At 34.4% G+C, this 27,991-nt stretch overlaps 2 protein-coding genes across 4 annotated transcripts in view; one reads left to right on the forward strand and one right to left on the reverse strand.

Moving 5' to 3' along the window:
- Positions 1-27,991, forward strand: part of COG5 (component of oligomeric golgi complex 5) — a 277,335-nt gene that overhangs the window by 53,182 nt on the left and 196,162 nt on the right. The window lies entirely within an intron of this gene.
- On the reverse strand, positions 7,047-9,728 carry GPR22 (G protein-coupled receptor 22). The gene has a single exon (XM_005901430.2). It carries the CDS (start codon positions 9,726-9,728, stop codon positions 8,427-8,429), a length of 1,302 nt encoding a protein of 433 aa, XP_005901492.1. The 3' UTR covers positions 7,047-8,426.

A 27,991-nucleotide genomic window follows, 5' to 3' on the forward strand; every position in this document is an offset into this window, starting at 1 on the left:
TTTAATTTAACTTTTTTCATTCTGTTTGCTCTGATTTTTATTTTCTCATTTAATTTAATTGTATCTAAAGTTGGATGCTTTAAAATTTGTCTTGTATTTCCCTTAGGATGACATAGGATATAAATAATATTTACCAATTTTCCTTTCTTACTTCCTAACTTTAAGCATAGTTTTAGTTTTGGGTCACTTGCTTTTGTGAGAATCTTTCTGAGTTTTGTAGAGATTTGTTCCAGAGAAACACATGCACACATATGCCTGTTAAATTTTACACACAATTTCAAAGGACTTAAGAGACTCCAGGAAATCCTGCACCAAAGTCATTGTTTATCTGAAATGTATTTTTGGGGAGATGTTTTTCTGTATGGTGGCTATATTCAATCACCTGAACTTCCTTTGTATATTTAAATTGTATTCATTAGCAGCCCATTTTCAGTAATACCAGCATGCTCTGGAGTTCTCTGATTCAGTGAAAGTGCTAAAAAGCAAAAGAATTATAGCAGTAGATAATATCAGTGTTTTTGGAAAGAATTCTTAGTGTAAGGTTAATAAGAAATGTTCCCAGAGTAGTGTTTTTGTTCTACTCTTTGAAGTATTTAAATAACACTGATTACCAGTGTTACTTAAACTGTTATAGAACCAAATAGGAAATTAAAGTTGTCATAAACTACCAAAGAGTAGCTGATATTTCCTTAATTGTGTTGATGGCACAAAGGAAATTTCAATAATATAGGAAAAATATTTGACTGAAACTGTCTACCTAATTTGAGTGACATCTGTTCAAAAGATACACAAAATGAATTTTTTAGTATTTTCCTTGTGAACTTATTTTAGAAGTAATAAATTTTGTATTGAAATGAATAAAAACATGCAAGTATAGTGCTTACTTTCTGGTCAGAATAAGGTAACATTATGACAGACAGTAGTTGTACGATTTGTAATTAACTGAGTATAATGGCTGAATGAAGTAACACTTTACAGTATTGTCTTTGTGTTTGGTATTATTTTATCTTAGTGTATGATTTTTAAAGGAAAATCCTCTGGAGTAGGACATGGCAACCCACTCCAGTATTCTTGCTTGAAAAATCCCACAGGCAGAGGAGCCTGGTGGGCTACAGTCCAACGGGTTACAAAGAGTTGGATGTGACTAAGCACGTATACACACGTTGCCTAGAAAACTTCTTTTTAGAAAATAAATTTTTTTTCCGTTGATCATGCAGTGTGGTTGGTAGGATCTTAGTTCCTACCCTAGGGATTGAACCTGGACCCACAGCAGTATGAGCACAAAGTCCTACCACTGATCCGCTAGGGAATTCCCAAATTTTAGTTCTTAAGGAAATAAATGTCCTGGTGAACTGTAGTACTGTTGCAGGAAAAGGGACCCCTTCCAAGAAACTGGGCTCTTGTCTAACACTCGGAAATGAATTGTCCGAGGAGACACATGTGCCAACAAAGCAAGAGATTTTATTGGGAAAGGGCACCCGGGTGGAGAGCAGTAGGGTAAGGGAACCCAGGAGAACTGCTCTGTCAAGTGACTCACAGTCTAGGGTTATGGTGATGGGATTAGTTTCCGGGTTGTCTTTAGCCAGTCATTCTGACTCAGAGTCCTTCCTGGTGGTGCAGGCCTTGTTCAGCCAAGATGGATGCCAGAGAGAAGGATTCTGGGAGGTGGTCAGACATGTGGTGTCTCCTTTTGACCTTTCCCGAACTCTTTCTGTTGGTGATGGCTTATTAGCTCCGTGTTCCTTACCAGGGCCTCCTGTCCTAAAACAACTCATGCGAATGGTTACTGTGGTGCCTGGCCAGGGTGGGCAGTTTCAGTCAGTGTGCTTCCCCTAACTGTATATAGGTCCAACTAAGAATTTTATAAGGTAAAATGAAGTGTGCTTAATTTTTTTTTCCTTAAGTAGGCACTGTGGCCTGAAATGAGTTCAGAATTGCTTCTATATCTTTTGGTTTAATAGTTATTTGAATGTCTGTCGCTGTGATAGTCTATCTTCTAGTATATAAAGTAATGGTTCTTAATCTTTAACACACAAATCATCTAAGGGAACTTATTAAAACTTGTTATTTGGATGCAGCCATAGAGGTTCTGCTTCATTAAGTAAAAGTAGGGCCCAGAAATTGGAGTATTCAGATAAACACCATGGAGATTCTGATAAAGGGGGCTATATTTTGAGAAACTCTCCTAAACAAGATGGACAGGGAAGCCTGATGTGCTGCAGTCCATGGGGTTGCAAAGAGTTGGATACGACGGTGCGACTGAACTGAACTGAAACTGAAACAAGATTAATAAGTTTAAAAGTTGTTCCTTTCAGTTTCTCAAATATTTACTCATCCATTGGTATTTATCAGTCACTTTTTCTAGGGGAGCATTATGAAAGGTTACATTAGTATTACAGACTATTATTGTATTATTTGGGTTAAAGACAGTTTATAAAGTTAGGTAGCTACAGTTTGCTAGCATTTTGTTGTTTGTAAGAAGTGATACTTTGAAGAAATTTAATAGCAAAAGAAAGACTAAAGGTTTTTAAGAATTGGAAAGAAAATTCTTAAAGTGTAGACATATAATTTGATTTTTTTACATTTCAGCCTGCCCTGAGTGAGGTATTAACAATATTAGAGTGAAATACGTATCTTTGTTTCTTCTCCACCCAATCAGTATTCCATGATAGTATGACATGTGGGATTGTGTGTACTATTAATGGCTGCTGTGTCTATGTGTCAGTTCCATGTATTAATATATTTCTCATTCCTACAGTCTGTGTCTCATATGGCCTGAACTCTGATTTATTAGTATTAACATTAAAAAAATTTTATGTTAAGTTAATATGTTTTCATTTTGCATCACTTTCTAGTATTGTATGTCCTAAACTGTCTCTGCAGAAAGTGATTCCTCATAAGCTTATTATCTTCTCTTGTTCCTTTTTCTTTTCTCCCTGAAAAGTTGGTGATGTGTTTTGGTAGTCTGCCTTGCTGAATGGCTCTCAGAAATATATGACATTAAATAATTGCTTACATGGAAGCAAGGTGAGGAAAATGACCTCAATCCCAGACAAACTCAGCTCTCCATTTCTATCTTACTTGATGCTTCAGGGTTTGATACTGGTATGAAGTTAATATTGGTGGCCCTGACAGGAGTGACAGCACTTTTTACCACTTGTTGGTGTAAATACAAAGCTGTCATCCTTGAAAGCCACAGATACAGCGTATAGAGGTCTGTTAAAAAAAGAAAAGTGTGAATAGAAGGGTAGAGATACTTAGGGTTATTTTCACACGTTATTTTATCACGAGCCAGGGGAGAAATATTACTGTGTTAAATTTGCTCATCTTTTTCTCTCGCAAAAATGAGTATTCTTTAGAAGGTGATAGCGTTCGTATAAATGATGAACCCAATGTTCCATTTGTTTCTACATCTTAGTACTGTTTTGTTCCAGATGTTTGTGAATTGTTATAGTATTCTTTATCATATTACTGCTCTGTCTAGTCTGTTGACTGCATTTTAATTCTTTCACTGTTTTGAATGATTTTTAGGAAGAGTCTTCAAATTAATTGTCTTTTGTGAACTCAGATCTGTAATTCTATGTTCTCTTTGTATTTCTCTAAGAGTTAAGCATCTCTGAGTATTTTTGGATCTTTTCCCTAGTTTTTCTGAGTTTAATTATCTCCTTGTATTTCTTGTTTATAATAGGATCTGAGCTTCTCTCTTCCCTAACATTTATTGTTCGTCATCTCATGTTTAGCTTTCTTTGAGTTCACTTTTGGTCCCATAGGCAGCTGTTATCCAGAAGGGGTATATATGGGTATCCATCTCTGAAATGTAAAGAAAATAACTGTCTAAAGTTTTCTCTGGTTTTTGTATTTCTTATCTTACAGAGTGGAAATGAAGAAAAGAAATAGATTATTTTATGTGTTTTTCCCTTGCTTTTAACTTCCATTTAGAAAACTAAGCTGTTCCATAATTTGTTAAGTTACCTTTCTTACTTTTTGAAATGTAATTTGAAGCTATTTAATTATATTATAAAAAGTTTAAGTACTTGATATTTTATCAATATTGTTTTTCAGAAACTTTGCTTATATGATTTTTTTAATTTTTAAAAATTATTTTTATGTAGCCATTGACAAAGAATGAAGGTGATATGTATATAATGAGTTGGATGGGTAATTTATAATAAATTATTAGGAAAGACACAAAGGATCATATTTATATTTTTTTACTTTGTATATGTCAAATTTGGCCAGTGTTTAAAATTTTTTGTAGTTAAAAAAATTACCAAAGAGGAAAATAATACGTTTAATGGAAAAACTCAATAAACCAATATGTGAAAAATATAAAGTAGATAATATAAAACATCGAATTGGAGTTTTCATTTTGAATATTTGTAATAACTAGAACATTCTTGAATACTGTTATTTATTTTACTTAATTGAATTTTCTGCTTTGCCAGAAATTTTTGTTTTTGTCCTTGTTACCTATGTATTAATGCTTTATTCAAAGCATAGTTTAAAAAGTTCTTAGATCATTGAGGAAATCTCATTTCTTGTGGTCCTTCTTACGGCCATCATTTTTAATTCTTCAGTCTTTTATACCAGTTGGCTTTCTAGTCAGTTGGATACTTCACTGATTCTGCCTTAATGTTGCCTGTCACATGTATATGCTGCTTTGCAGAGCTGCCAGCACTTTTTGCCGGGTCTTTCATTACCTATCAAATGATGGCAGCAGCTTCCTATCCTGGGTTTTACCCAACTGTTTGGTTTTTCAGTTTCCCACTGCTGTGTCTTCATCAGCTCTTCTACATATTGCTTTTTTGTTGTTGTTTGTTTTTTGTAGCTCACTTCCTACTGCATTATTCCCCTGCTCAGATTTCTCTGCTCTCATTGAAGACCTCCGTCTTGGGGTTCTAATTTAACTTACCAGATAAGTTCTCACTGCTGTATTACTTTTCTTCTACAAAGAACTGTGTTTTCTGTTTCCAGAATACACTTATTTAGTAGCTTTCCTTTTATTTTTACTGTTCTTAAATCCAACATAATTCTTTTCTTATCAAGAATTTGATTCTTTTAAAATACCACATTCTGATTTTTTTATAGGTATTTTCATACTTTTTACTACGTTGATTCTGTTTTTTAAGCTCTGAGGGTAATACATAAGTTTCTGCCATATAACTCTCTTCCATAATGCCTTCTACTTTGTAAGGATTCAAATGTTAATAAAATTACAAAGCTTACTTGACTGTATAGTCATAAAATATAATAAAGCCAAAAGTTTTATTGGCTTTGGAAAGTAGTCTTGAAGTTACTGTATTGAAGAAAGCTCTACAAATAAAGCACTTGCTTTCTTATACTTTTAGGTTTTTGCATTTAAAAGTCTAATCTCAGTAAAATCTCAGGAGTTTGATTTTTTAATGTCCGTCCAGACAGCTGAATTTTGCTATAACTTTATTTGGGGGATTAAAAAAACAGACCACATACCTAAAAATTGACTTATCATGAGTGAGAAGTACAGAATTATTAGGAATGGCATTTTTAATTAAAGCATAATTGTAAATAGTTCTTTTTTAATATGTTTGAACATCTGTTGGGTACAAGTTGGTAGAATAACAATGACCTTAAATTAGGAAACAAAAAAAATAGTAGTTCCATATCTTGTTGAACATTCTTCTTTAGTTAGTTTTTAAAATAATAGTTGTTTCTGTAGTTTTTAAGAACTAACACAGCTGTATAGCAATTGGTATCTGTGAATGTGATTTGTGGCAAGTGGGTTAAAAAAAATGATCTTAAGAAGATCCCATATTGAATTTATTGTTACCTTTATTGCTTTTGCATTTAAAACTTCATTCTAACATGAAAAATTTGCATTAATGCTTTTAAAAATAAAATTATTTGAAGTAAAGTAAAAAGTTTACATGTTATAGTAAGAGCCATTGTAAGAAGAATAAAAATAATTCACCTTTTCATTGAATAAGCATTTAAAAAAAGGTTGTCTAAGCTTCTCGTTCTTTCTTTTTAAGCTGAGATCAGCTATTGCAAGCATATTTGTGACTTGTTTTTAAAAACTGAAGTTTCAACATAAATGTTATTTTAGTTTACAAGTTACACATTATTTAACACTAACAAGCTATCAGAGGTTATCTAGTAAATATGAATATCCTTGATTATAGATCATTGGGTACACTTCTATATATCTGAAAGATTACTACAGGTGGGCAGAAATGCTTGTTAGTTGTTCTTGTGTCAAGTGTAGAAATAGTAATAGTTTAGAAGGAAACATTATAATGTTTGCTGTTTATTTCTTATTTTGTTAGTTTTCTTATTACAGAGAACAAGAAGGCAATAAGGCAGTTTAGACAGATTTATTAGAAAAGTGGTTTTTAACTGAGTTTTTTGGCGTGTTTATAGACTTGAAGATGAAAAATACTTAAAACATAAAGAGTTTTTCTTAATATGAAAACTTTAAAAAGTCTGATTTTCACTTAGATTAAAAACTCGATATTAAAATATTTATGCTCAGAAATCCAAGTATAAAATTAGTTTAAAAAATTTAAGGAGTATGTTAGAAGATACTCTGTGCTAGATATACTTATCTAACAAAAAATTTTTTGATGTCTGTATGAAATCCTGATATCTCTTAAGAGTTTCAAAATATTAGTCCTACTTGTTTATGCTTCATATTGTCAAATTGAGACATTTCTTTAATTCTATTAAAGAGTACAAAGTAAGGCAGAAGGCAACTGTTCCTTTGCTAAGATTTGACATTATGTCAATTATTATCAGAAATATATCACTATTGAATTTCTCATGTAATCTCAGTGAATTCAAGCTATTGCATGGTGCTCTTTTCCCCAAGATATAAGATAGTTCAGTAAACTAGACTGGGTGAATTTCATTTATTTACACAAAAGTGGTGTATTACTGTTTTTTTTCTTAAGAGTCCAGCATTTAATTTTTAATTATAGAAGACCACCTGATGAAAACAGTTTCTTTCAATGAGAGATTGTTATTGAATTGTTTGACAAATTTTTTTATTTAAAAATGAGTTGCTACTTAATTTAGTGAATACAGTATGAAAAAACAGAATAAAGAATTGTTCAGTTAACCAATTACAAGGTAGCAAGTATTTGCCTACTTTAAATAACTTATTGCTAGTTTTCATATACAATGATAATTAGCACTTACTATTAGATTATAACACTTGGAAAATCCTTGTTTGATATAAGATTCTCAAACCTGATATCTATAATTGGGATTAGTAATTTCATAGTTTTCTAATATGAATTGAGGATTGGAGGCAAATGCTTTAAGTTTATGTGTTGTAGAGTAAAAAACATTCACAAGATTTATTGCCACTTTAGTGATTTTCAGAGTTGAAAAGAACTAGAGTATTTTGAAACACTTGGGAGCTCTGATAGTGTAGGAACATTGTATAAATTTTATTACTCTAAAGTTGCTATGTATCTAAAATTATAAGTAGGTGACTTTTCTATAATGACATAAAGTCTTTTTTCCCCCATTCCTAGAATTCAGATTTTAGTAGTTAATTTCTGTTATACAAGAAGTCCAACTTGAATATAAAGTTAGGATGTCAGTTTATTTTAATGTTCTGGTTTTTGCCTGTATACTGTATTAATCCAGAGCATTTTGTTTAACTCAACCAAAGTGAGGAAGGAAGAAAGAAACTTTGGTTTTCTTCCTTCTTTTTATTGTCAGTTCATTTGTATATTATAGGCATAGTGCCCTTGATCTTAAAAAATCAAACTTTTCTTCATAATAAACTTGAATTTCAAAAGTTTCCCTGTCTTGATGTACATATACAGTTGTTTGTTTTTTTCTTTTTGAATTTTAAAATCCTGATAAATCCTGCAATTTCCTACATTCCAAAAAGGATAAAGTTTCATAAATAGGTCATTACTTTTGATGCATCAAACATTATAGCAAGTAGACTATGTTAGAAAACATAATATAGCAGTATAGAAAATCCTGGGTTGTTTTGATTGTTTGGAACCCATAATTTTGGTTTACATTAAAACACTATTCCAGTTATTAACATATAAATATATCTATAGTTTGTGGCTTAGAAACAAATACACTTTATAAAAAAATGCAAGGATACCTGTGTCAGTTATATTTTAAAGTTATACAGTGTTTTAAGGCTATGTATTTATTCTTTAGAAAATATGACTTACATGAATATCTTCTGATGGACATAATATTGACAAAATATACACATGATATTACCTTAACAAACTGCCATGCAACAAATACATTAAGTAATGAAGAAATTGAATATATATGACCTAATCTAATCTTGACATTTACATTGAAAGTTTACAACATAACCTATACTTAAATTGTTTTTCTTATATTTGGCAGTAATTCATTTTTTACAATTTAAAATTTTGAATGTGGGTTTGGTGAAACTTAGACTTTCCCTAGTCTGTGACAACCTGAGGTACTAAACATTTTTCTCTTATTTCACTATCTTCAAAGGTGAGTTTTTTGTTTCTTTTAGGATCTATCCAAGAGTTGTGTATTACAGCATTATTAGGCATGGGATCAGCTTCTACTATGGAAACAACTCGCTTTTTCATTTTACTTTTTAAGACCTTTTGAAATTTTTGTCTAGTAAATGCATATAATAGAGGGTGAAATATAGTTGTTCCATAACCCATGACTAGAAAACACAACCTTAATTTTACTAAAAGGTCACTTGGGCCTAAACATAAAATGGTGGTATTTAAAACAGAAATTGGTGTCCAGCAGAGAAGAAATGTAGAAATAATCAATAAAGACATTTTGAAGACTCTCTTTTGCCTTTCTCGTCGTTCACGGTGTCGTTTCATAGCTCGCCGGAGAGCGATTATTACAGACACTGAAGTTCTAACACCAAAGACTACATTTCTCCCACCACTGCCTTGTGACATGTCTGTAGTCTCGTGTTGTGTGGTTAGAGAGATTGTCTTTTTCTTTCTTGCTTTCTTCTTCTGCCCTGTTGAGAATCTTGTGCCTATTCGAATATTGAGAGCCTGAAGTATTTTGCTGTATGTGATTAACATCACTATGACAGTGAAAAAGAATATTGGAATCTGTACTAGCAGGTGATAATACATTCCCAGTTCAGTGTAGTATTCATTTGTGCTGACACACAAAAGTGTCTTGTTTTCCCATGTATTTCCACTTTGAAGGCTGAAAAAATTTACCTCAATAAAGGGAATCAGGAAAGAGAAAAACGAAAAAATCCAAATGGATATCATTAGCATTGCAGCTCTGCCCATTGTCAGAATTCGGTTTGCAGGCTTTACAGAGATGTCGTATCTGTCCAAAGTGATAGCGAACACGTTGATTGCTGTTGAGACACTTGCAAAAGATACACAGGCCTCATGGAAACAGCAGATGAGAGCAGTGTTACTCTCCAGTGAAAGCAGAAGGATAACTATAGTTAGAGGAATACATCCCACACAAATGATTACATCAAGTACATGAAGATTCATTGTAATAATGTTACTGACAGAATTGATTAAGTTGGATTTCATGCAGTAAAGTACCAATACGGTGAGGTTGCTGCCAAGTCCCAACACAATTTCTAACATAAGAAATCCGGTGAGAGACACTTGAAAGCTTAATGGATATGATAGTGGTTGGTACATATTGGTGTTGATGTCATCAATGTCATCTCGCACTGTAATGTTAGATTCAGACTGCATGTTGATTTCCAGAATGGGAGAAAAACACATTCTTTTGGAGCAGCTGTTTTTTCCCTAGAAAGTGAAATAGAATAAACTATTTGATATTCAGCAATTTAAATGACGTACAAAACCTGTGTTTATTGTGAAAAAAAATTTTATTGTGTACTTAGTTTAATTTTTAACTTTATAAACTGTTAATGGAAAATGTAGAAATGTCAAGATTACATTGTTTTGATGTAAAAGGAAATTGGTCCATTTGAAGAAATAACTATTGGGGATTGCTTCTATATGGCTTGAAATTATTTAATAAACTAAAAAGGTTTTTCTTATTAGGGTTTTTCAAGGTTATTATTTGAGATACAGTGTATTTTTGTATAATAAAACTACCCAGTATGCAAAAGTAATTTTAGCCCAGTGTTTTAAGATTTCATTTTAAATATTGTAAGTAGGTGGAAAATAAATGCTGTTTTAACATGTTGTGGCACAATTAGTGTAGGTGTAATTATTCCCATGAGATTTCAAATGAACAGGAGAAATCTTCATTTAAAATGATAAATGGCACAGAGCCCTAGTTTGTTTTAAATCACTTTGTCCTTGTTCCTGATTGAAATTCATATTCAGAAGTCTACAGTGTGCTTGGGGATATCTGGAGTTTTTTCCCACTGAAGTAGGAAAATGATAAATATTTCATATTTTGCACTGAACTTTACAAAGAGCAAAAATTGGAAGAAAAAAGACAGTATTTTGAAATAAAACACCACAAACCTTGGTAAAAGAGCACTAATTACTTCTATGAATGAATGATTTGTGACCACACCCTTTCATATCATTTAGAAGGAGAAAATGGAAATTTAATATCACTTAAGAAATAGCCATTTTTATGATGGTTTAAAAGAATATATCAATTGATTTTATTAAGCAGAATTTTTGTAAACAAAAAATGAAATTTTAGGGAAAAAGGAGTATCTGAAGCCCATTTTCTGAGGAATCTATTAAATTTTCACATTCCCTATAAAACCTTTTGTATAAATCACCCAGTATATATCATTTTAAGGAAAATTAAAAAAAAAAACAACTCTTGCTAATTCATGCATATTTATGTTTTAATATAGAAGTTTAGAGTAATTTATAAAAATAATGTCTGATTTGCTGGGCTAAAATGTCAGTAATTCATATATTAAAATATAAATGATACAACCAACTATATTTCACATTTCAAGTACAGCATTTTGCCTGCAAAACCATAACAAATTATAAAAGCTAACAGTTTTCAGAACTTATGTTAGCCTTTCACTTGTTGTAACCTTTGACAAGTTTTAGAATACAGTTTTATTTATGCATATTATTTTAGAGGTAGTATTTCAGAAACACAAATGCTGATAACATTAATTTCTTTTGAGCTTAATATAAAGTATTACTAAAGGCATATATTTGAGTAAGTGAAAGTCTTAGCCAGCATTGAAATCCTATAAAAATGAGAATTTTATAGTGTGCCAGATTTTCAGAACTGACAGATTAAAACATCAGATCTTTGTCACAGCAGTTAGAAGTGTCAATTTTAGGCAATAACGGAGGGAAAGGCATTGAACTGTAGATCAAGATTCTTTTCTCTTGTAAATGTTAAACAGTGCTGTGGGCTGCATGCATCTTCTGACCTACCTGTTTGTTGTTGCCTTATGGGCCTTTTGGCTCACTATAGCAGTTTTCCACAATATGATAACATGATGTCATTGACAGATTTGGATATGATTTTTTTTACCTGACAACATGAAGTAGCTGTGTTTTATTTCATGTCTTGTAGGAATTCTTTCATTTTTCTCTTCAGTACTTCAACTGCATGAATTGTAAGATTTAGTTGGCTGATGGATTTCTAAAGACCAGTACAAAATACTTGTGTTTGTTTTACCTTAAAAAGTCACAACCGAGAGAAACTTCCTCAAATGATAGGCGTTATGTTTCCCTTTGAGAGAGTTTATGATGATGTTTCTTTATTTTCCAGAACATGTGAAAACAGAAAGGAAACATAAAGTTCCTAGCTTCTAAAATGTTTTTAGACATCCTTTTGTTACAAATGTAAATCTACTTCTATAGCAGTCCTCATTACTTTGAAATGATTTCTTGGTCACATAACTTGCTTTGTAAGTCCAGTCCATGTTCTCTTGATAAAAACCATCTGCTATTTAATTTGGTTTGTTTTCATTAGAAGAGGACACATAATTGGTCATAAAACTCAGATGGAAAAATTCTTTAGTAATATTAATTGATATGCATATCTGAATATTTAGTGCAGAAAAATACTTGATAAAGCCTCATTAGCTTGCTGATAATGTATGTCATTTCTTTTGGCAATCCATGTTTCATTGTTTCTTCAAGAATTGGTGGCTCCACGATTCTGGTAATGTTGTAGTATAAAGTTCTCCTTTAAAAATGCTCACCATTTTGTTTTCAGGGTTTTTCAGTTACATTGTTTTTCATTTTGTGGCTATTTTATATGGCATCTTCTTAGTATTATTACTATTGATGTGTTATAATCCCAGCAGTCATGTAGACCTCTGTTCTCCAGTTTTAACTCCTTAATGTCTTAAAATCATGTGTTGCAAGAATATCCTGCAGTTTATGGTTCAGACAGCTAGGGAGATGATGGATCAGATGCATTCTTCATATTGTCAGTTGTAAATACTGAATTAGCTGCTTTGAGCCCTTGTGAAAAAGAAAAAAGTAGTTAAGCAATAAGGTTCCTAATAATTTTCAATTAATTGAAAATTACTTTGGTTGTGCTTATTTAACACCATACACAATATTTGTTATCAAAGTAAGGAAACTGTATGTATTATTAGAGCCATAGCTTATGCATAAATTTAAAGGTTTCTTTAAGTAAAAATATTCTCTTTTCCTAACGAAGACTAAAAATTGTTATTCAGTAACAGAGTTAACATTACAGACATTGTGTTTTTTTAAACCAATTTCTGCTCTCATTTTAGAAGTTAAGGTGTATTTTCAGAGATTATGAGCAATTAGCATACATTGAAAGTACTGTCATTCCTTCTTGTCTTTATAATAATTTAACAGTATTTCTTGCTGTAAAATATTATAGCTTGCTTATTAGCACAGGGTTTGAATTTTAACTGGTTAAAACAGATTCCATGATAAATACTATAAATTTCCTTGATGAAATGTTCATGTGGTTGAAATATAAAGGGTGATATAAAATGTAACTGCAAATTAAATAATTTTCAGTGAACATGCCCAATAATAAACTTAAGCTAAAATTGAGTAATAATAGCTAAATAATAAACCTGATTCTTTCAAGAAATATAATAGTTTTTTGAATACTTGAGAAAGACTAGTAATGACATTAGGATATTTAGTAATTTGAAGTGATTTAAAAAGCTGGGATCTTCATCGTGATTCAACAAAGAATATTCTTTATATTTAACATACCATCCTAAAAAATTACATTTAAAATATACCATATCTTAAATAGATCTAAAAGATACATGTTTAGCAATAAGTAGAATTAAGCAAATAAACTCTTAAAATTTAGGCTGAAATTTTTCAAAGTAATTTTACCCCACTATGCTGGTTCAAAAGCAGCTGAATACTATAATAAGGAGCACAGCTTACCTCTGCTAAAGATTTGAAAGATTCTTGATGTAGTTGAAGCGTTTCCAGTTTTGATTGATTCATTTTGTTCACTGGTTAGTAGAGGACCGGGAAAGAGGGTCATAAACACCTCTTCGGAAGAGACCTTAATGAAAATATGTGTCTGTACTATGCCATTGTTTCAGCAGTACTGCTAATGTATGGAACATGTAGTGCTGCTTGGAGGCTGCTGCAGTCTCTCACTCTTCCTACTGTGGAATCAATAAGCATCTGAAAATACATAATGAAAGTAATTTAACATACTGAAGGCTTCTTGTCTCCAGAGACAACACTTAGATTCAGTCTTTCTAAAAAGGAATGGCACTGCTTTTCAGAGGAAAGCCTGTTCTGGGCAGCTTTTGCAGAATGACAGCCTACCTTGTCGCTTCTCTCCACTGCAGAGAGATGCAGTGCATTCACTAATTTTGATTGGTCAGTTGTATTGGGCTTAAATTGTGCTTCATATGTATAGCAGGGATTTTTCATCCCCCACTGTTTTATATAAGGGTGCTTTTTTAAAAGGCTATATTTATAAATGGTTGTGTGTTGCTCTTAAAAGAACATGAGTAAATCAGTCTTTAAAAATGCATATTCCTTTCTGGTTTGTTGTTCACTTATGCCAAACATCAAAAAATACAGGGAGGTGGCAGGGGGAGGGGGTAAGAAAGAATTACATAGTAAAATGTATATATTCTTTTTAAAGCCTTGGATAATTGCACTTGAAAATATTTTAGTTGTATATATGTTTTAGGTTGAGATTCTTTGTTCTACAAATAGAAAGCCATTGCATCTTTACTGTGAACCACGTTGAATTTCAACTAGTTTGTTTGTATTCAAGTCATTTTCTCTGTGTATTCCAAATTTTTGTGAACATCCAAAGGTGTTAAATATTATTATGACTGCAGTAGTCATTCATTCAGGTATTCATTCATTTCATTCATTCATTCATTCAAAATATCAATAAAACTTGATTTAAGGTTTTTATACCCTACAAATATTCTTTAAAATTCCATTGCTATTTTTAAAAGTATGTAAAGATTTAATCACATGTATTACTTTTGTTATTACTACTCAGCCTTCACCTCTGGTAACCCATTTTGCTTGGTAGATACATACTGGTCATGTGCCATTGTATTTTATTTCAGCTGATTGTTTCTGTTTTTAACATATGTTCTTTTAGTGGATTGCTATACCTTAATATTATATGCAGCTGCATGTTAAAGTTATTGGGTGAATATATTGGTAAAGGAAGTTAATTATGTATCTTCATAAGTTACAAAGCTAAATTATTTTTGGGATATTCTATCAAAAGAATTAAAAGCAATGATGGAAGTAACTTAAAATATTTAAATTTAAATTTAAATTAGTTTAGGTTGTTCAGTTGCTAAGATGTGTCAGACTGAATAATTTTCTGTTTTCAATATTGAACACATTTTATTGAGGAAAATTGTTTTTTTAGACTTGAATATATAATATGGCTGGATTATATATCTCAACAAGACAGAAGACATGTTTCAAATCATTGAATTATTAGAATATTGATTACCTGCTTCCATTATTTTAGGAATATTAATGATCTACATTTTTAAGAAAATGTCTACTAGGTTTTTAATTTATAATTGTAATTATTCTTTATAATTTTGAAAGTCAGTATACATTTTAATGATCTTCCATTGCTAGTGTTTAAGCTGCACATAGAGCTGGCTAAATAATATGTGGATTGTGAGTTGGATTTCCATAGAAGTTGAGAATAATGTGGTAGAAAATTCTGCTGTGAATTTCTGAAGTTTTTTGCACAGCTTTGGGTGGCAGAACTTTGGTAATGATAAAAATTAAAATACTGTTCCACTTTTTGTGCATTTTGAAAGTTGGAGAAAAGGATCTTAGAAAGACAGCCATGTTGAAAGGTTGTGCAGGCGTGCACACACACAGGCAATGTTGTTTGAAGCTTAAACCTAAAACCATAGAAAAGGTAGCATCAGTTGAAACTTATGGTAGAGCTAAGAAGTTTACTAACATACTGGAATACATATAGTGCTTTCCTGCCAGAGAATTGAAGTCTTTGTTTGTATTTTTCCTCACAATATCACCATAAAGTTGAGGAAACAAAGGCATAGAGAAGTTTAAGGACATGAAAGGAAAGTTAGTAGTAGAGCTGATGTTGGAACTCTGCAAAGCCCCCTCCAACTGAATATAGCTGGCCTTCTCTCTTTGGAAAATTCTGAGGGTTCTTTTGGCTTAAAATTGGATGATTTGGGTTTAGTCACTACTGAATAGTTACATGACTTTCAAGTCATATATTCTCTGTGTCACCATATAGCTTTTACTTTTTAAATTAATATTTATTTATATGCTTTGTTTAGCTCTCTATGAGACAGTATTTCTAAGCTATACTCAGACTATTTTGAAAAAACATAAATTCTGGAATCTCTCTAAGACATAATGGCAGCAAGAAAGTTCAGGTCTAGACAACACTTTTTATTCCCTGTGACTTGTGGTTAGGGATACACAAGATACTACAAGTAATTACTTCTTACTGCATACATTGCTTGGTATAGTTTTCTTTTTGTTTCGTATTTTATTTTTTGGCTGTGCCCCACAGCTTGTGGCATTTCAGTTCCTCTATGAGGGACTGAACCTGGGCCAAGATAGTGAAGGCCGAAATTGTAACCACTAAGCCACCAGGACTCTCCTCTATAGTTTTCTTTTTAAAAACCACAAATTGGTTTGGTGAATGTAAGGTTCTCTGATTTCTTAGCAGGATAATTCTAAATTCCTTTGTTTTTAACAAAGAAGAAAATATCTAAACTCCTGGATTGAGAATCAGATTTATTTTTTCATGAAAAAAATGACATCAAATTATAAATATCAGAATTTACAGGATTCTTCTTTCCATAGAAACAGACTTTCACAGTTTTGTTTTTAATATTTTTTGTGTTCATGTAGGATACTAATTTTGAAAAATGCTGCAATTAGTGATTTAACACCAAATATAAAATTTGTAAAATTTTGTAAAAATCATTTTATAGATTACTTAGTTAATTAATAACCTTGGAAGGCAGTTTAACTTTCCTAATAATGACTAAGCAACAGATATGAATCTAACCTTGAAATAGCTCTATTAAAATCCTTTTTCACAAATTGTATTTTTCTTTTGCTTGAAAGCATTTTGATTTTTATTTAGTTTAGAAACTAAAATTCCTGATATGATAGTCTTTGGTTTCTAGTTTTATATATTTGCCTCCTTCAGTTTGGACAACTTTGAGTATGAGAGAGTAATTTACTGTTCACATTTAAATTTGCCATTCATATCAGATCATTCTTATCTAGCTTCTGTCTGGTTCTGATGCTGCAGAATTTTTGATGATTTTGAAATTATAAATAAAAAACTCAGTTTTGTGAAATGTTGGAATTAACCACAACTGATGGTGCTTTGAAACTGTTTGCAAAGTATGTATGCAATGTGCTGTGCTCAGTCGCTTCAGTTGTGTCTGACTCTTTGCAACCTGTGGACTGTCGCTCGCCAGGCTCCTCTGTCCATGGGATTCTCCAGGCAAGAATACTGGTGTGGGTTGCCATGCCCTCCTCCAGGGAATCTTCCCAACCCAGGGATTGAACCATACTTCTGGCGTCTCCTGCATTGTAGGCAGTTTCTTTAACCACTGAGCCACCTGGGAAACCCATTAGCACACTAAGACCCCCTAAACCTTGTTCCCATTAGCTCATGGTATCAGAATGTAGAGAAGCAAACCTACAGATCTGTCTCCTGACTACCTTCATAAGGCATGTAACTGGTCTGTTATCAACTACACACCGGCCTCCTGAATGCATGGTTTCTCCAGCCTTGCAGAGCCCCTTAAACTGCTGCTGCAAGCAACACATGCAGTAAGCAAGAGCACCAGTATAAAGACAAACGCTAATTGAATAGTGTCAGAGCAGCATTTCACATACTCCCGTCAAGCACAGGATATGAAGTAAGTGAAGAACAGAGCCGGGAGAAATCATGTCCTAGAACAGGACTGGTAGGCACTGAGAGTGGGCTGTGCAGTCGTGTCCTGTGCACTAGCAGGAAGTCAAGAGATGCACACCATACCCTGTTTCTACCAAGAAATGAGAAGAATGGGCTCTGACAGGAAAATATTCTATCCCTAAATAAAAACAGCATGGCACATGGACTCTGAATGCACATTTATGGTGTAAAAGAATTTCAGTTCTCTGATTTCATAAAGCAAAAATCTCAAAAAAAAAACAAGTCTTTGTGATTGAGTTTCAGATTAACTGGCACTTATTTTGCTTAAAACTTAAACATTGTCAGTTTGAGAAGAAATCCACTGTGATATATAGAGCTCCCCATTTTAATTCTATGGTTTCTTCTTTTGATCCTTGGTAAAATTTTTCATCCAAGAAACAGAATAGATACTTACATATATTTAAAAACATGAACCACTAGAGAATGAAATAGGAAATCAAGAAAGATTTAAGTTTTGGCAGCCTTGCTTTTTTTTTAATTCTTTAAAGACTGTAGCAGAATAAAAGGATCACTGGCTCTTCTAGAGATTACAAGTGATGGAACTAAAAACAAACAAACAAATCCATATCCTCAAACAAGGTCAGGTAACCTCAATTCCCTGCCCTGCCCTACAGTAAAAAAAACATGAATACCTATAGTAGTATTTTTTTTTAATTCAGGTAGAGAAAGAAGCAATAACTTTTAACTAAAACCTCCTACATTTTTTGATTGCCATTCAACTTGCTACCATTAAGCAAAAAGCAAAATTCTCATAGTGTTTACCTCAAATCTTATTGCTTTACAACTGTGGCATACCCTCCATTAAAAATAAAAAGATGAAGCAGTCAATCCAGTGATTAATTTAACATGGCTTTCATTGAGAAAAGGGGGGACAGGGACGAGGGGGTCATGATGAAGAGAAGACCAATAGACAAAAAAGGTAAATTAAACACACAATGGTTTTCTTTAAGAAAAAAGAAGAAGAAGAAGAAAATGTATTTTCAACAAGAGGGGAAAAAAGCATTGAAAGCCCATGAGTTAAACCATATTCTATCTTAAGTAGCTTTTCTTTCTTTTTCCCTCTTTCTTTTTCCTTGTCTCTCTCTCTCTCTCTTTTTTTTTTTTAAATTAAAATCTCTCCCCAAACCATCATCACTTTTAATATTGCCCAGACTGGGCTTCATCTTCAGACCCTTCATCCCCGAATTTCTCAGGTGGAGGGCTTGAAGATGTTTTCTTTTCTAGAGGACTTTCTGGTTCCTCATCTTCTTTGGGAAGAGGAGTCTTTTCCTTTGAGCCTGTGAAGCTATGGGGCGACGCACTTTCCCCTTCCCTTTCACAGGACTTGGTGTCACTGTGGCCTTTATTTATGTATGCAATAGCAGTTTCTAATTGCTGAAAAATCACTTTTAAGTTGTATTGTTTCAAGGGTACTTTTCAGTGAATACTTAATGTAGCTAACTCTCAACTCTCTAATATTGGAGGCCAAGGTAGAAAGAATTATTTCAGTATACAGCTAATTCAAAATTTTCATTTGGCTTTTCAACTTTAAATTTCTTTCACAGCAAATGTTTTATCAGAAAAATAGAAATAGACCATCTGCTGAAAACTCCCCATCAAATGAGGAGTAACCAGGGTAGTACAAAGTCAACAATATTGGTGATTCATTACTTACAAAGGAGGATAATTGAAAACTGATTATAATTGAATAAAGTACACGCATCAGAATTATATATCTGAACTGAAAAACTCCACAAAGCCTTCTTTCCCATCCTTCCCTACCTCACCTTAGTTGAGCATTTCAATTTTTCGTTTTTATTTTTCACAATATGTAATTGTAAGTCATTTGCCAGTATCTATTATAAAAATAAATATGTGGCATTTCTTTTTGTTTTTCTCATCCAAACCGTGATTTTGGACCCTGTGATTATTACTACTTTTTAATCTCCGTCTGTTGTCCTACTGTTGGCATGTTGTTTTGGAGGCCTTGTCCAAATCATTATCACCCCTGACCCAGTTTTCTGGCTTACTCTTTTCACTGCCTGTATCTCTTTTTGCCTCTTTAAATATTATAGGTTTTGTTGACATTTTTCTCTTATATTTCAACCAAAGAATTACACAAACATGTTTGTGCTTTTTTTCACTTCGGTTTCTTTCTTTTTTTTCCTTGTTGCTGCTTCACATATTCTTGTAATTCTGTAGGTTATACAGAATCAAATTCATTTCTATGTTCTGAAACCAAGTCAGTTGATTAACTAGATGCTATATTTAGCAAAGCTGTGGCAGATCCCCTCTTCTGTTCTGTTATGGGTCCTTTGCTTATTTCTTCTCCTCCTCTTTTTTTTTTTTTTTTTTTTGTGTGGAGAAATGTAGTTATTTTTTGTATATTGACCTTGTGTCCTGCAAATTTACTAAACGCGTATGTTGTTACTAAGTTGGTAAGTCACTTCAGTCGTGTCTGACTCTGTGTGACCCCATAGACAGCAGCCCACCAGGCTCCCCCGTCCCTGGGATTCTCCAGGCAAGAACACTGGAGTGGGTTGCCATTTATATGTTAGTCTTGAGAAATTATTTTGTGAATTGCATGGTATTTTCTATACAGACAGTTAACGTCATTTGCAAATAGAGAAAGTTGACTCCCTTTTGAACCATGTATAACTTTTATTTCTTATCTTGCCTTATGCTGTGTAGGACATCTGTTACAAGATTTTATATTAGGAGAAAGACTCTGCCATGGACTCTGAGCATTCCTGAAGGTCCTAGGACACGCTGGTGTTGCTGGGCATACTAAGAATGAAAAGACCTGACTATTCTTTCCTTGATCCATTTCTCAAGGATAAAGGAGTTGTGTTTGAAGCTAGCATCCTTAAGTGATGCAATAATAACTCTGCAAAGAGTTTCTTCTGCTTGTTATAAAAGTGGTAAGTTGTCCAGCTTAGTGTTCTTTGGCTGTGATGCAAACCCACTGTATCCAGAGTATCTGCCTAGGCTCCTCTGTCAGGAAGAGTTGGATGGGAAGGTTAACTGTCAGTGACATGATCCCTCATGCTGCTTGCTGTGTTTTGAGTCCTTTGTGTCTGATCCAGGCATCTTAAGCTTTCTGCCAGCATACATGACAGAAACAAGCTAGCTTTCATAGCTTGCAAATAGGGTAAAATCTAGACCCTTCATGATTTTTGACAATTTTGGGAACAAGAGCATAATGTTGACTGAAACATGGCTTCCTACAAAAGAGAAGACAAGGGCCCTTGTGGGCTGGTTTAGAGAGTATGAGATCTGGCAGCAAATGCTCTTGTTTAAGGGGTGGGCTAGGCACTACTGTTTTACCTGTTAATGAGTTTTTAGAAGCTAAGCAGTGAGAGAACTAAACAAAGCTGCCCGAATGGTACTTTGGTTTTTGCTTAGGCTCTAGGCTGTAGGAAGAAAGAATATTATTATACCAATGAGGCAGCAAGCCTTTCAGCCTAGACAAAAGGCAGTATAGCTGTAGCTACTGATTAAGGGCTCCCTAAAGCTAAAATAAAAGGTGCCAGCAATGAGAAGAGAGCGTTGGGTAAACTTAATACATTTTAAGTTCATTTGTTGAGTCTAGGTAGGCAGCCGCTTGAAATTGAATGTAGCTGTGAAGTCTTAGGGAGCAGAGCTACTTTTTCCCTTTGTGCCCTTCGACTCGTCTCCCCCCTTGACTCCAACCTCAGCTGCTTAAAGTAGACACCAAGTGTGGCAGGGACCTCAGGGAGAGGGGAGAGACTCAAACTTTTATAGCTCTGTTGGATAGAGGTGCCCAAGCACTTTCCAACCCTGTCCTGTGGGGGAGAAAGTACAGTAGGTGGCAGGGAGGCTGAAAGCACTGAGAACTGCAGGGTGGAGCTGTCGCAGTGTGCACATGAGCAGATTAACAGCCCCTAGGCTCAGGGGCTTAAAAGAGTTTCGAGGTAGGTGGGAGGAGGCGGCATTGACTCTGGGGTGAGGAGCCAAGCAGAAGAAAAGCCTCCCACCAGCTCAGGCTGCTTCTACAAGCTGGCCTCCTCCACTGCCCTGTACTCCGCCTGCTCCTGGTCAGAAGGTAATGTCTCCTGGCAGCTGAGGCTATAGTCTCTTTTGTGTATGTGTTTAATTCCTTGGTTTGTGTTCCTGCACGGTGCTGAGTGTGTCTTGGGGGGCACGACGACACTCAAATTGAAGAAAAGCTAAAGTGTGGGTGGAGCCTCTGGTCTTATTTAGTGTACTGTTCTGGCTTCCTGTGCCAAATATGTATTTGGTATTAACATTTTTCACATTCTCATGTTGTGAGTGTCTATAAATTCATAGGAGATTGACCCATTCATGGACCCCTGCATGATGCCCTCCCTGGTGATCACCATGTATCATCCTAGGAGGAAAGAAAAAACCTTACCTTTAGTTTAAGAATTTGAGGCTGCTAAAGTGTTCAGGCCATTTCTCAGCACAGCAGTGCCACCTGCCTCACCCAGCTGCCAAGTGCACCTCTTTTGAACAGTCCTACTGCTTAAGGTCTTGTTCAAACCAGACATTTGACCCATAGTTGTCTTGTGACTCTCTGGTCCACTGTCACCATTTGGGGGTAGGTTAACTCAGACTTGACAGCCAACAAGGAAAGGGTCCAGTAGACTTAACTGAAAGAAACAAATGAGAGTGGTTTGTTCAAGGGTACAGCTGGCCTGGGCTTAGTGTACTTTTGGTTTTACATAAAGGAATAGAAGTGAACCCTTTTGGGGGAAACTTTTTCTTTCATTCCACCACCTGAAGCAAAGCACTCATTCCCTGGGGCCCTTGATGCACAGAAGTTCCTGTAAGTACATGGGCCTGGCTCACTGAAAGTTTGGCCAAGTTATAAGCTGATGATATTCATCGTGCTGCTGCAGCTGTTCAACCTCAGTGCCAGCTCCAGAAAACTGAGACTGGAGGTGACCACTTTATTCCACTCTCATAGCTCTGATCAGTGCTTCTCTTGATTAATGTTGTATTTTTACTGACTCCTGGGCTGTTGCCTATAGCATAGCCTTCATAGCATCACTTGGAAGATAGGTTAAAAGCATCTTTCTTTGGGACTGCAAACTGTGGAAACAAATTGCAACCACCAGTTTTGGTCACTGGAGTGTGTACATCCCAACAGCTGTCATTTCCACTTGGATCTGTTATCAGAAACAGCAAGATATCTGCTTTTTCCTCCCCTAGGAAAATAGTTTTTTTTTGTTTTTTTTTTGCTATTTCCTTTTCCTACCTCGAATGTATTTTCAACAATGTTCAGAAAATGAGAGGTTTTTTGTACCCCAATGGTTTTAGGCTTTTATTCTCCCTTATATTAGAGATGGAAGAAAGAACCAAGGCTGAACTTCATGCCTTTCTCTCATTAGCTGCTCTTGTCATTCCAAGCAGAGGGATGCTTTCTTAGACCTCTCACTCTGCACCTGGCCTTTTATTTTCTTTGATGCAAACCTGGAGAGGCTCTGAAGAACCCGTGAACGGGTTGTGGCCTTCATGGGTTCTGTGTTTTCTTGCTGGCACACACTCAGCCTTTAGGAATTTATTAACAATTTTAGCTGAATTATTTTTAATTGTGTCTAGAATTGTTTTCCCGAGGTACTCAAGTGCTCATGTCTACATTTATTTTACAGGGCACCTGTTTTTCCTTAGAGTTTGGGTTGGTTGGTTGATTGGTTACCTTGTTACCTCAGCTCTCCTGGGAGCTATTTACCATGATGATATACATTAACTTAATGACTGTACTTGGTAGATTACCCTTTTAGAAATTGCATGGTTTTATTTAGTTATTTGGACAAGGTATTTTGCCTGTATGTTCATGAGGGATTTTGGTTTGTTCTTTTCTTTTATTGTATTTTCTTTGTCTGGTTTTGAAATCAGGGCAATAATGTTGGGTTCATAATTAGTTGAAAAACGTTTCCTCTTCCTTTAGTTTTAAAAACATTTATGTAAGATCGGTGCTAGTCTTACCTTAATTGTTTAATAGAATTCAATAGAGAAGACAATCCTAAAGGAAATCAACCTTTAATATTCCCTGGAAGGACTGATGATGAAGCTGAAGCTCCAGTACTTTGGCCACCTAATGTGAAGAGCCAACTCATAGGAAAAGACCCTGATCCTGGGAAAGATTGAAGGCAAAGGGAGAAGGGGCCAGCAGAGGATGACATGGTTAGATAGCATCACCAACTCAGTGGACATGAATTTGAGCAAACTCCGGGAGATAGTGGAAGACAGAGGAGTCTGGCCTGCTGCAGTCCATGGGGTAGCAAAGAATCAGACACGACTTCGTGACTGAACAAAACAGAGAAAACATATGAGCCAGGAGGTTTTATTTTGTTTAAAGATTTTAATTATAAACTCAAGTGATTTAATAGGTAATAGAAACAGATTTTCTATTTTTCTTTTGTCTGTTTTGGTGATAAGTATCTTTCAAGTAAATTCTTGTATCATTTGAATTGTCAAATTTATTGACATTGATTTGTTTTTCTCATATTTTAATATTTGTACCATTGTACTGATACCTTCCCTTTCATTACCAGTATTGAAAATTTGTATCTTCTTTTTTCTTGGTCAGTTTACCTAGAAGTTTATCAGTTTTGCTAATCTTTTCAATAACCAGCTTTCGGCTTCATGTTCTTAATGAGTAGTGTTCTTATGGTTCTTATTCTGTCTTCATTTTTTTCTTATTTTCATTTTACGTAGAGAGCTATACTGACTTTTTTTTCTTTTGTCATTAAACTTTTTTTTTTTTTTCCTGTAGGCATAATTTCTGATGAGAGGTCTGTGATGGATTTTACCTTTGTACGTTGCTATGTAATTTGTCTTTTTTCCTCCGGCCATTTTTAAGATTTCCTTTTTATTTCATTGTTTCCATAGTTTCACTGTGGTTTATGTTGGTGTAGTTTCTTTGTGTTTACCTTCTTTTGGGTTTGCTTATATTCTTGGGTGTGTGTTGTTGCTGCTGTTTTTGCTATTTGTTGTTTTTTTCCATCAGATTTGAAAAAAACCAGTCTTCAAGTACTTTTTCTTTTTTATATCTTTCCTTTTCTTCTGGGACTCTGATAACATGATTTTTGGCCCTTGGTGTGTGTGTTAGTCACTCAGTCATGTCTGTTTGCGATCCCATGGACTGTAGCCCACCAGGCTCCTCTGTCTATGGGGATTCTCCAGGCAAGAATACTGATGTTCCACATATTATTAAGGCTCTGGTCGCTTATATTTTGCAGCTTTAGTTTCGGTAGTTTTGCTGGCTCTGATTTCAGGTTCACTCGTCTTCTCTCTTGTAGTGTCTGATCTGTATTGAGCTCTTCTAGTGAATTTTTCAGTTCAGATACTGTTTTTTCTAGCTCTAAAAGTTTTATTTGATCAATTTTTATAGTTTCCATTTTCTCTTCATTGTGTTCATATTTTTTTAAAAACCTGTGTACATAATTATAATAGATGTTAATATCTTTATCGCTTAATTTCGTCATTCTTTTGCATCTTGGTATTTCTAATAATTTTTGATTGGATACTGGCCATTGTGTTTGAACACTGTAAATGGATTTTGTTTTCTTCTTTTAGTGAATGGTGTATTTTGTTCCTTCAGGTAGTCAAGTTATGGATCAACTTAATTCTTTAGAGGTTTGTTTTAAGCTATATTGAGGCAGTTTTAGAGCAACCTTTAAAAAAACATATGAGAAATGTTGGAGAGGGTGTGGAGAAAAGGGAACCCTCTTACACTGTTGGTGGGAATGCAAACTAGTACAGCCACTATGGAGAACAGTGTGGAGATTCCTTAAAAAACTGGAAATAGAACTGCCTTATGATCCAGCAATCCCACTGCTGGGCATACACACTGAGGAAACCAGAAGGGAAAGAGACACGTGTACCCCAATGTTCATCGCAGCACTGTTTATAATAGCCAGGACATGGAAGCAACCTAGATGTCCATCAGCAGATGAATGGATAAGAAAGCAGTGGTACATATACACAATGGAGTATTACTCAGCCATTAAAAAGAATTCATTTGAATCAGTTCTAATGAGGTGGATGAAACTGGAGCCTATTATACAGAGTGAAGTAAGCCAGAAGGAAAAACACCAATACAGTATACTAATGCATATATATGGAATTTAGAAAGATGATAACAATAACCCTGTGTACGAGCAAAAGAGACACTGATGTATGGAACAGTCTTATTGACTCTGTGGGAGAGGGAGAGGGTGGGAAGATTTGGGAGAATGACATTGAAACATGTAAATATCATGTAAGAAACGAGCTGCCAGTCCAGGTTTGATGCACGATACTGGATGCTTGGGGCTAGTGCACTGGGACGACCCAGAGGGATGGTATGGGGAGGGAGGAGGGAGGAGGGTTCAGGATGGGGAGCACATGTATACCTGTGATGGATTCATTTTGATATTTGGCAAAACTAATACAATTATGTAAAGTTTAAAAATAAAATAAAATTAAAAAAAAAAAAACATATGAGAACCTTTAAAGGAACATTTAGAGGAACTTTTAAAGGAACATTTGAGGAGCATATGAGGAAAGTTTTCTCATATTTTAGTATTTGTAGGATCATACTGATACTTTCTCTTTCCTTAAAGTGAAGTTGCTCAGTTGTGTCTGACTCTGCGACCCCATGGACTGTAGCCTACCAGGCTCCTCAGTGCATGGAATTTTCCAGGCAAGAATACTGGAGTGGGTTGCCATTTCCTTCTCCAGGGGATCTTCCCAACCCAGGGATCGAACCCGGGTCTCCCACACTGTAGGCAGACGCTTTACCATCTGAGCCACCCGGGAAGCCCTCTCTTTCCTTACCAGTAGTGGAAATTTGTTTAGCCTTACCACTAAGGCATAATCCTTCATAGCTTTGTAATGAATTCCCCTTTGTTCAGTGATGTCCTTTCATTTTGGCTTTCCAAGCTGGAATATCTTGCTCAAATATCTCTTTGAGCCCGTAGAGTTGATTGGCTTGCAGATTTTCTAATAGTTCTTCATTTGACCTTTTTGAGTCTTACCATATATATTCATAGCATAATATTCCTTTGAATATTCAAGAAGCCCTATACAGAAATTTCTGGAGCTGTCTCTCTGCTTAGCTTATTTTTTTGTGCCTCAGCTTCTGGCTGCCTCAGCCTTCCTTAACTCAGATTCATCCCTTCAATTCCTCTAGACCCATTGTACTCCACTAGGGTTTTCACTTGGTTGTAGAGCGAAGTGTATTTAGGCAGAAAGACTTGATCATTATTTCACTTCATTTGTTTCCAGGAATTTTAGTCTTGGATTTGCTGTTGTCCAATATCTAAAGATAGTATTTTCATAAATTCTGTCCTGTTTTCTAGGTAAGCCTTGTACTAATTACTCTTTAGCTTGCAAGCAGAAGTTCCAAATTTGTTTTAAATGTTAATTATCATGGAATTTTCTTTTGGCAATTGATTATGAACTGTCTTGTGGCATTCCTTTTATCATGGTCCTAAAATTATTAAAATCTTTAATTTTTACTTTCACGCTTAATTTCTTAAATTATAGTCTTAATTATAGGCTGATAATATTTTGTATCATGTAATTCCATTCTTTCCATTTAAGATGTCTCTCCTGCACAGTTTTCTTTCATGAGTACCTCTGTTAATTTTTTTCCCTGTTGGAGAAGAAGATAACACTGCTGGAAAAGAGATCACAAAGCTATAGAGGTTGATGCTTTTGTAGATTTCTGTCTTCTAATCTCTATAGTCATTTCCCCGCTTTCACAGGTGCTATTAGACCAGGGATCGATATTTTTTCTGTAAACGGCCAGATGGTAAATATTTTAGGCTTTTGGAGCCACATACAGTCTGTAATATGTATTCTTTTTTTCTTGCTGACTCTTTAAAGATGTAAAAACCCATTCTTAACTTATATGTTTCGCCTGTGGGCCTTAGTTTGATCACTCTGGACATGGACCACCACACCTTTGTTCAAGGAACTTTTCCCTCTGCCTCATTTTTACCAAAAGACCTTACTTCTTCATGGCGGGGAAAAAAAAAAAGGAGACTTGAACTTTGTCACCTTCTTCCATCCATCTAAAAGCCTTCCTAGATCTTCGGTTATTTGTCCACCTTTCATTCTGTGTCAAATGAAGAATCATTATGCTATTATTCTTTCATTTAAGCCTAAACCTACTACTTGGATTCCTGTTTCATCCTCTTCCAAGTTCATTTGTATCTTGTTCCGTCTTGCTATCATATATGTTATCTTCCCTTGTTCTTCTAACTGTACTCAATCAGTATGTGCATATTTGCTATCTGTCCTGCTGTATTGAATTTATATATTAAAATGTTGATTTTTAAGGGAAAAATCCAAACCATTGGAACAGTCTATCTTAGGTACTTTTAGTTGAACTTAAATTGAAAATATTAAAAGCTTGCTTTTACATGTAATAAAGTATAGAGATATAAGGTGTTTTTATGGTACATACTCATTTCTGGGTTGATTTTGGCCACGTTTTTCTTCATTTTGTAAATTAACAGCTCCTCCCTGCTCCCCCAATGACAATATAAGACTAGTAGATTAGAATATCTCAAGCAAAAATGTTCTGTTACGGATAGGGATTTAGTTCTTTAAAAAGCAAAACATCAAGTACAGAATTTTTTATTAAAAAAATTTGAAATCAGACTAGATCTAGGCACATTGT

The sequence above is a fragment of the Bos mutus genome, chromosome 4 (assembly GCF_027580195.1).
Source record: "Bos mutus isolate GX-2022 chromosome 4, NWIPB_WYAK_1.1, whole genome shotgun sequence".
Lineage (NCBI taxonomy): Eukaryota > Metazoa > Chordata > Mammalia > Artiodactyla > Bovidae > Bos > Bos mutus.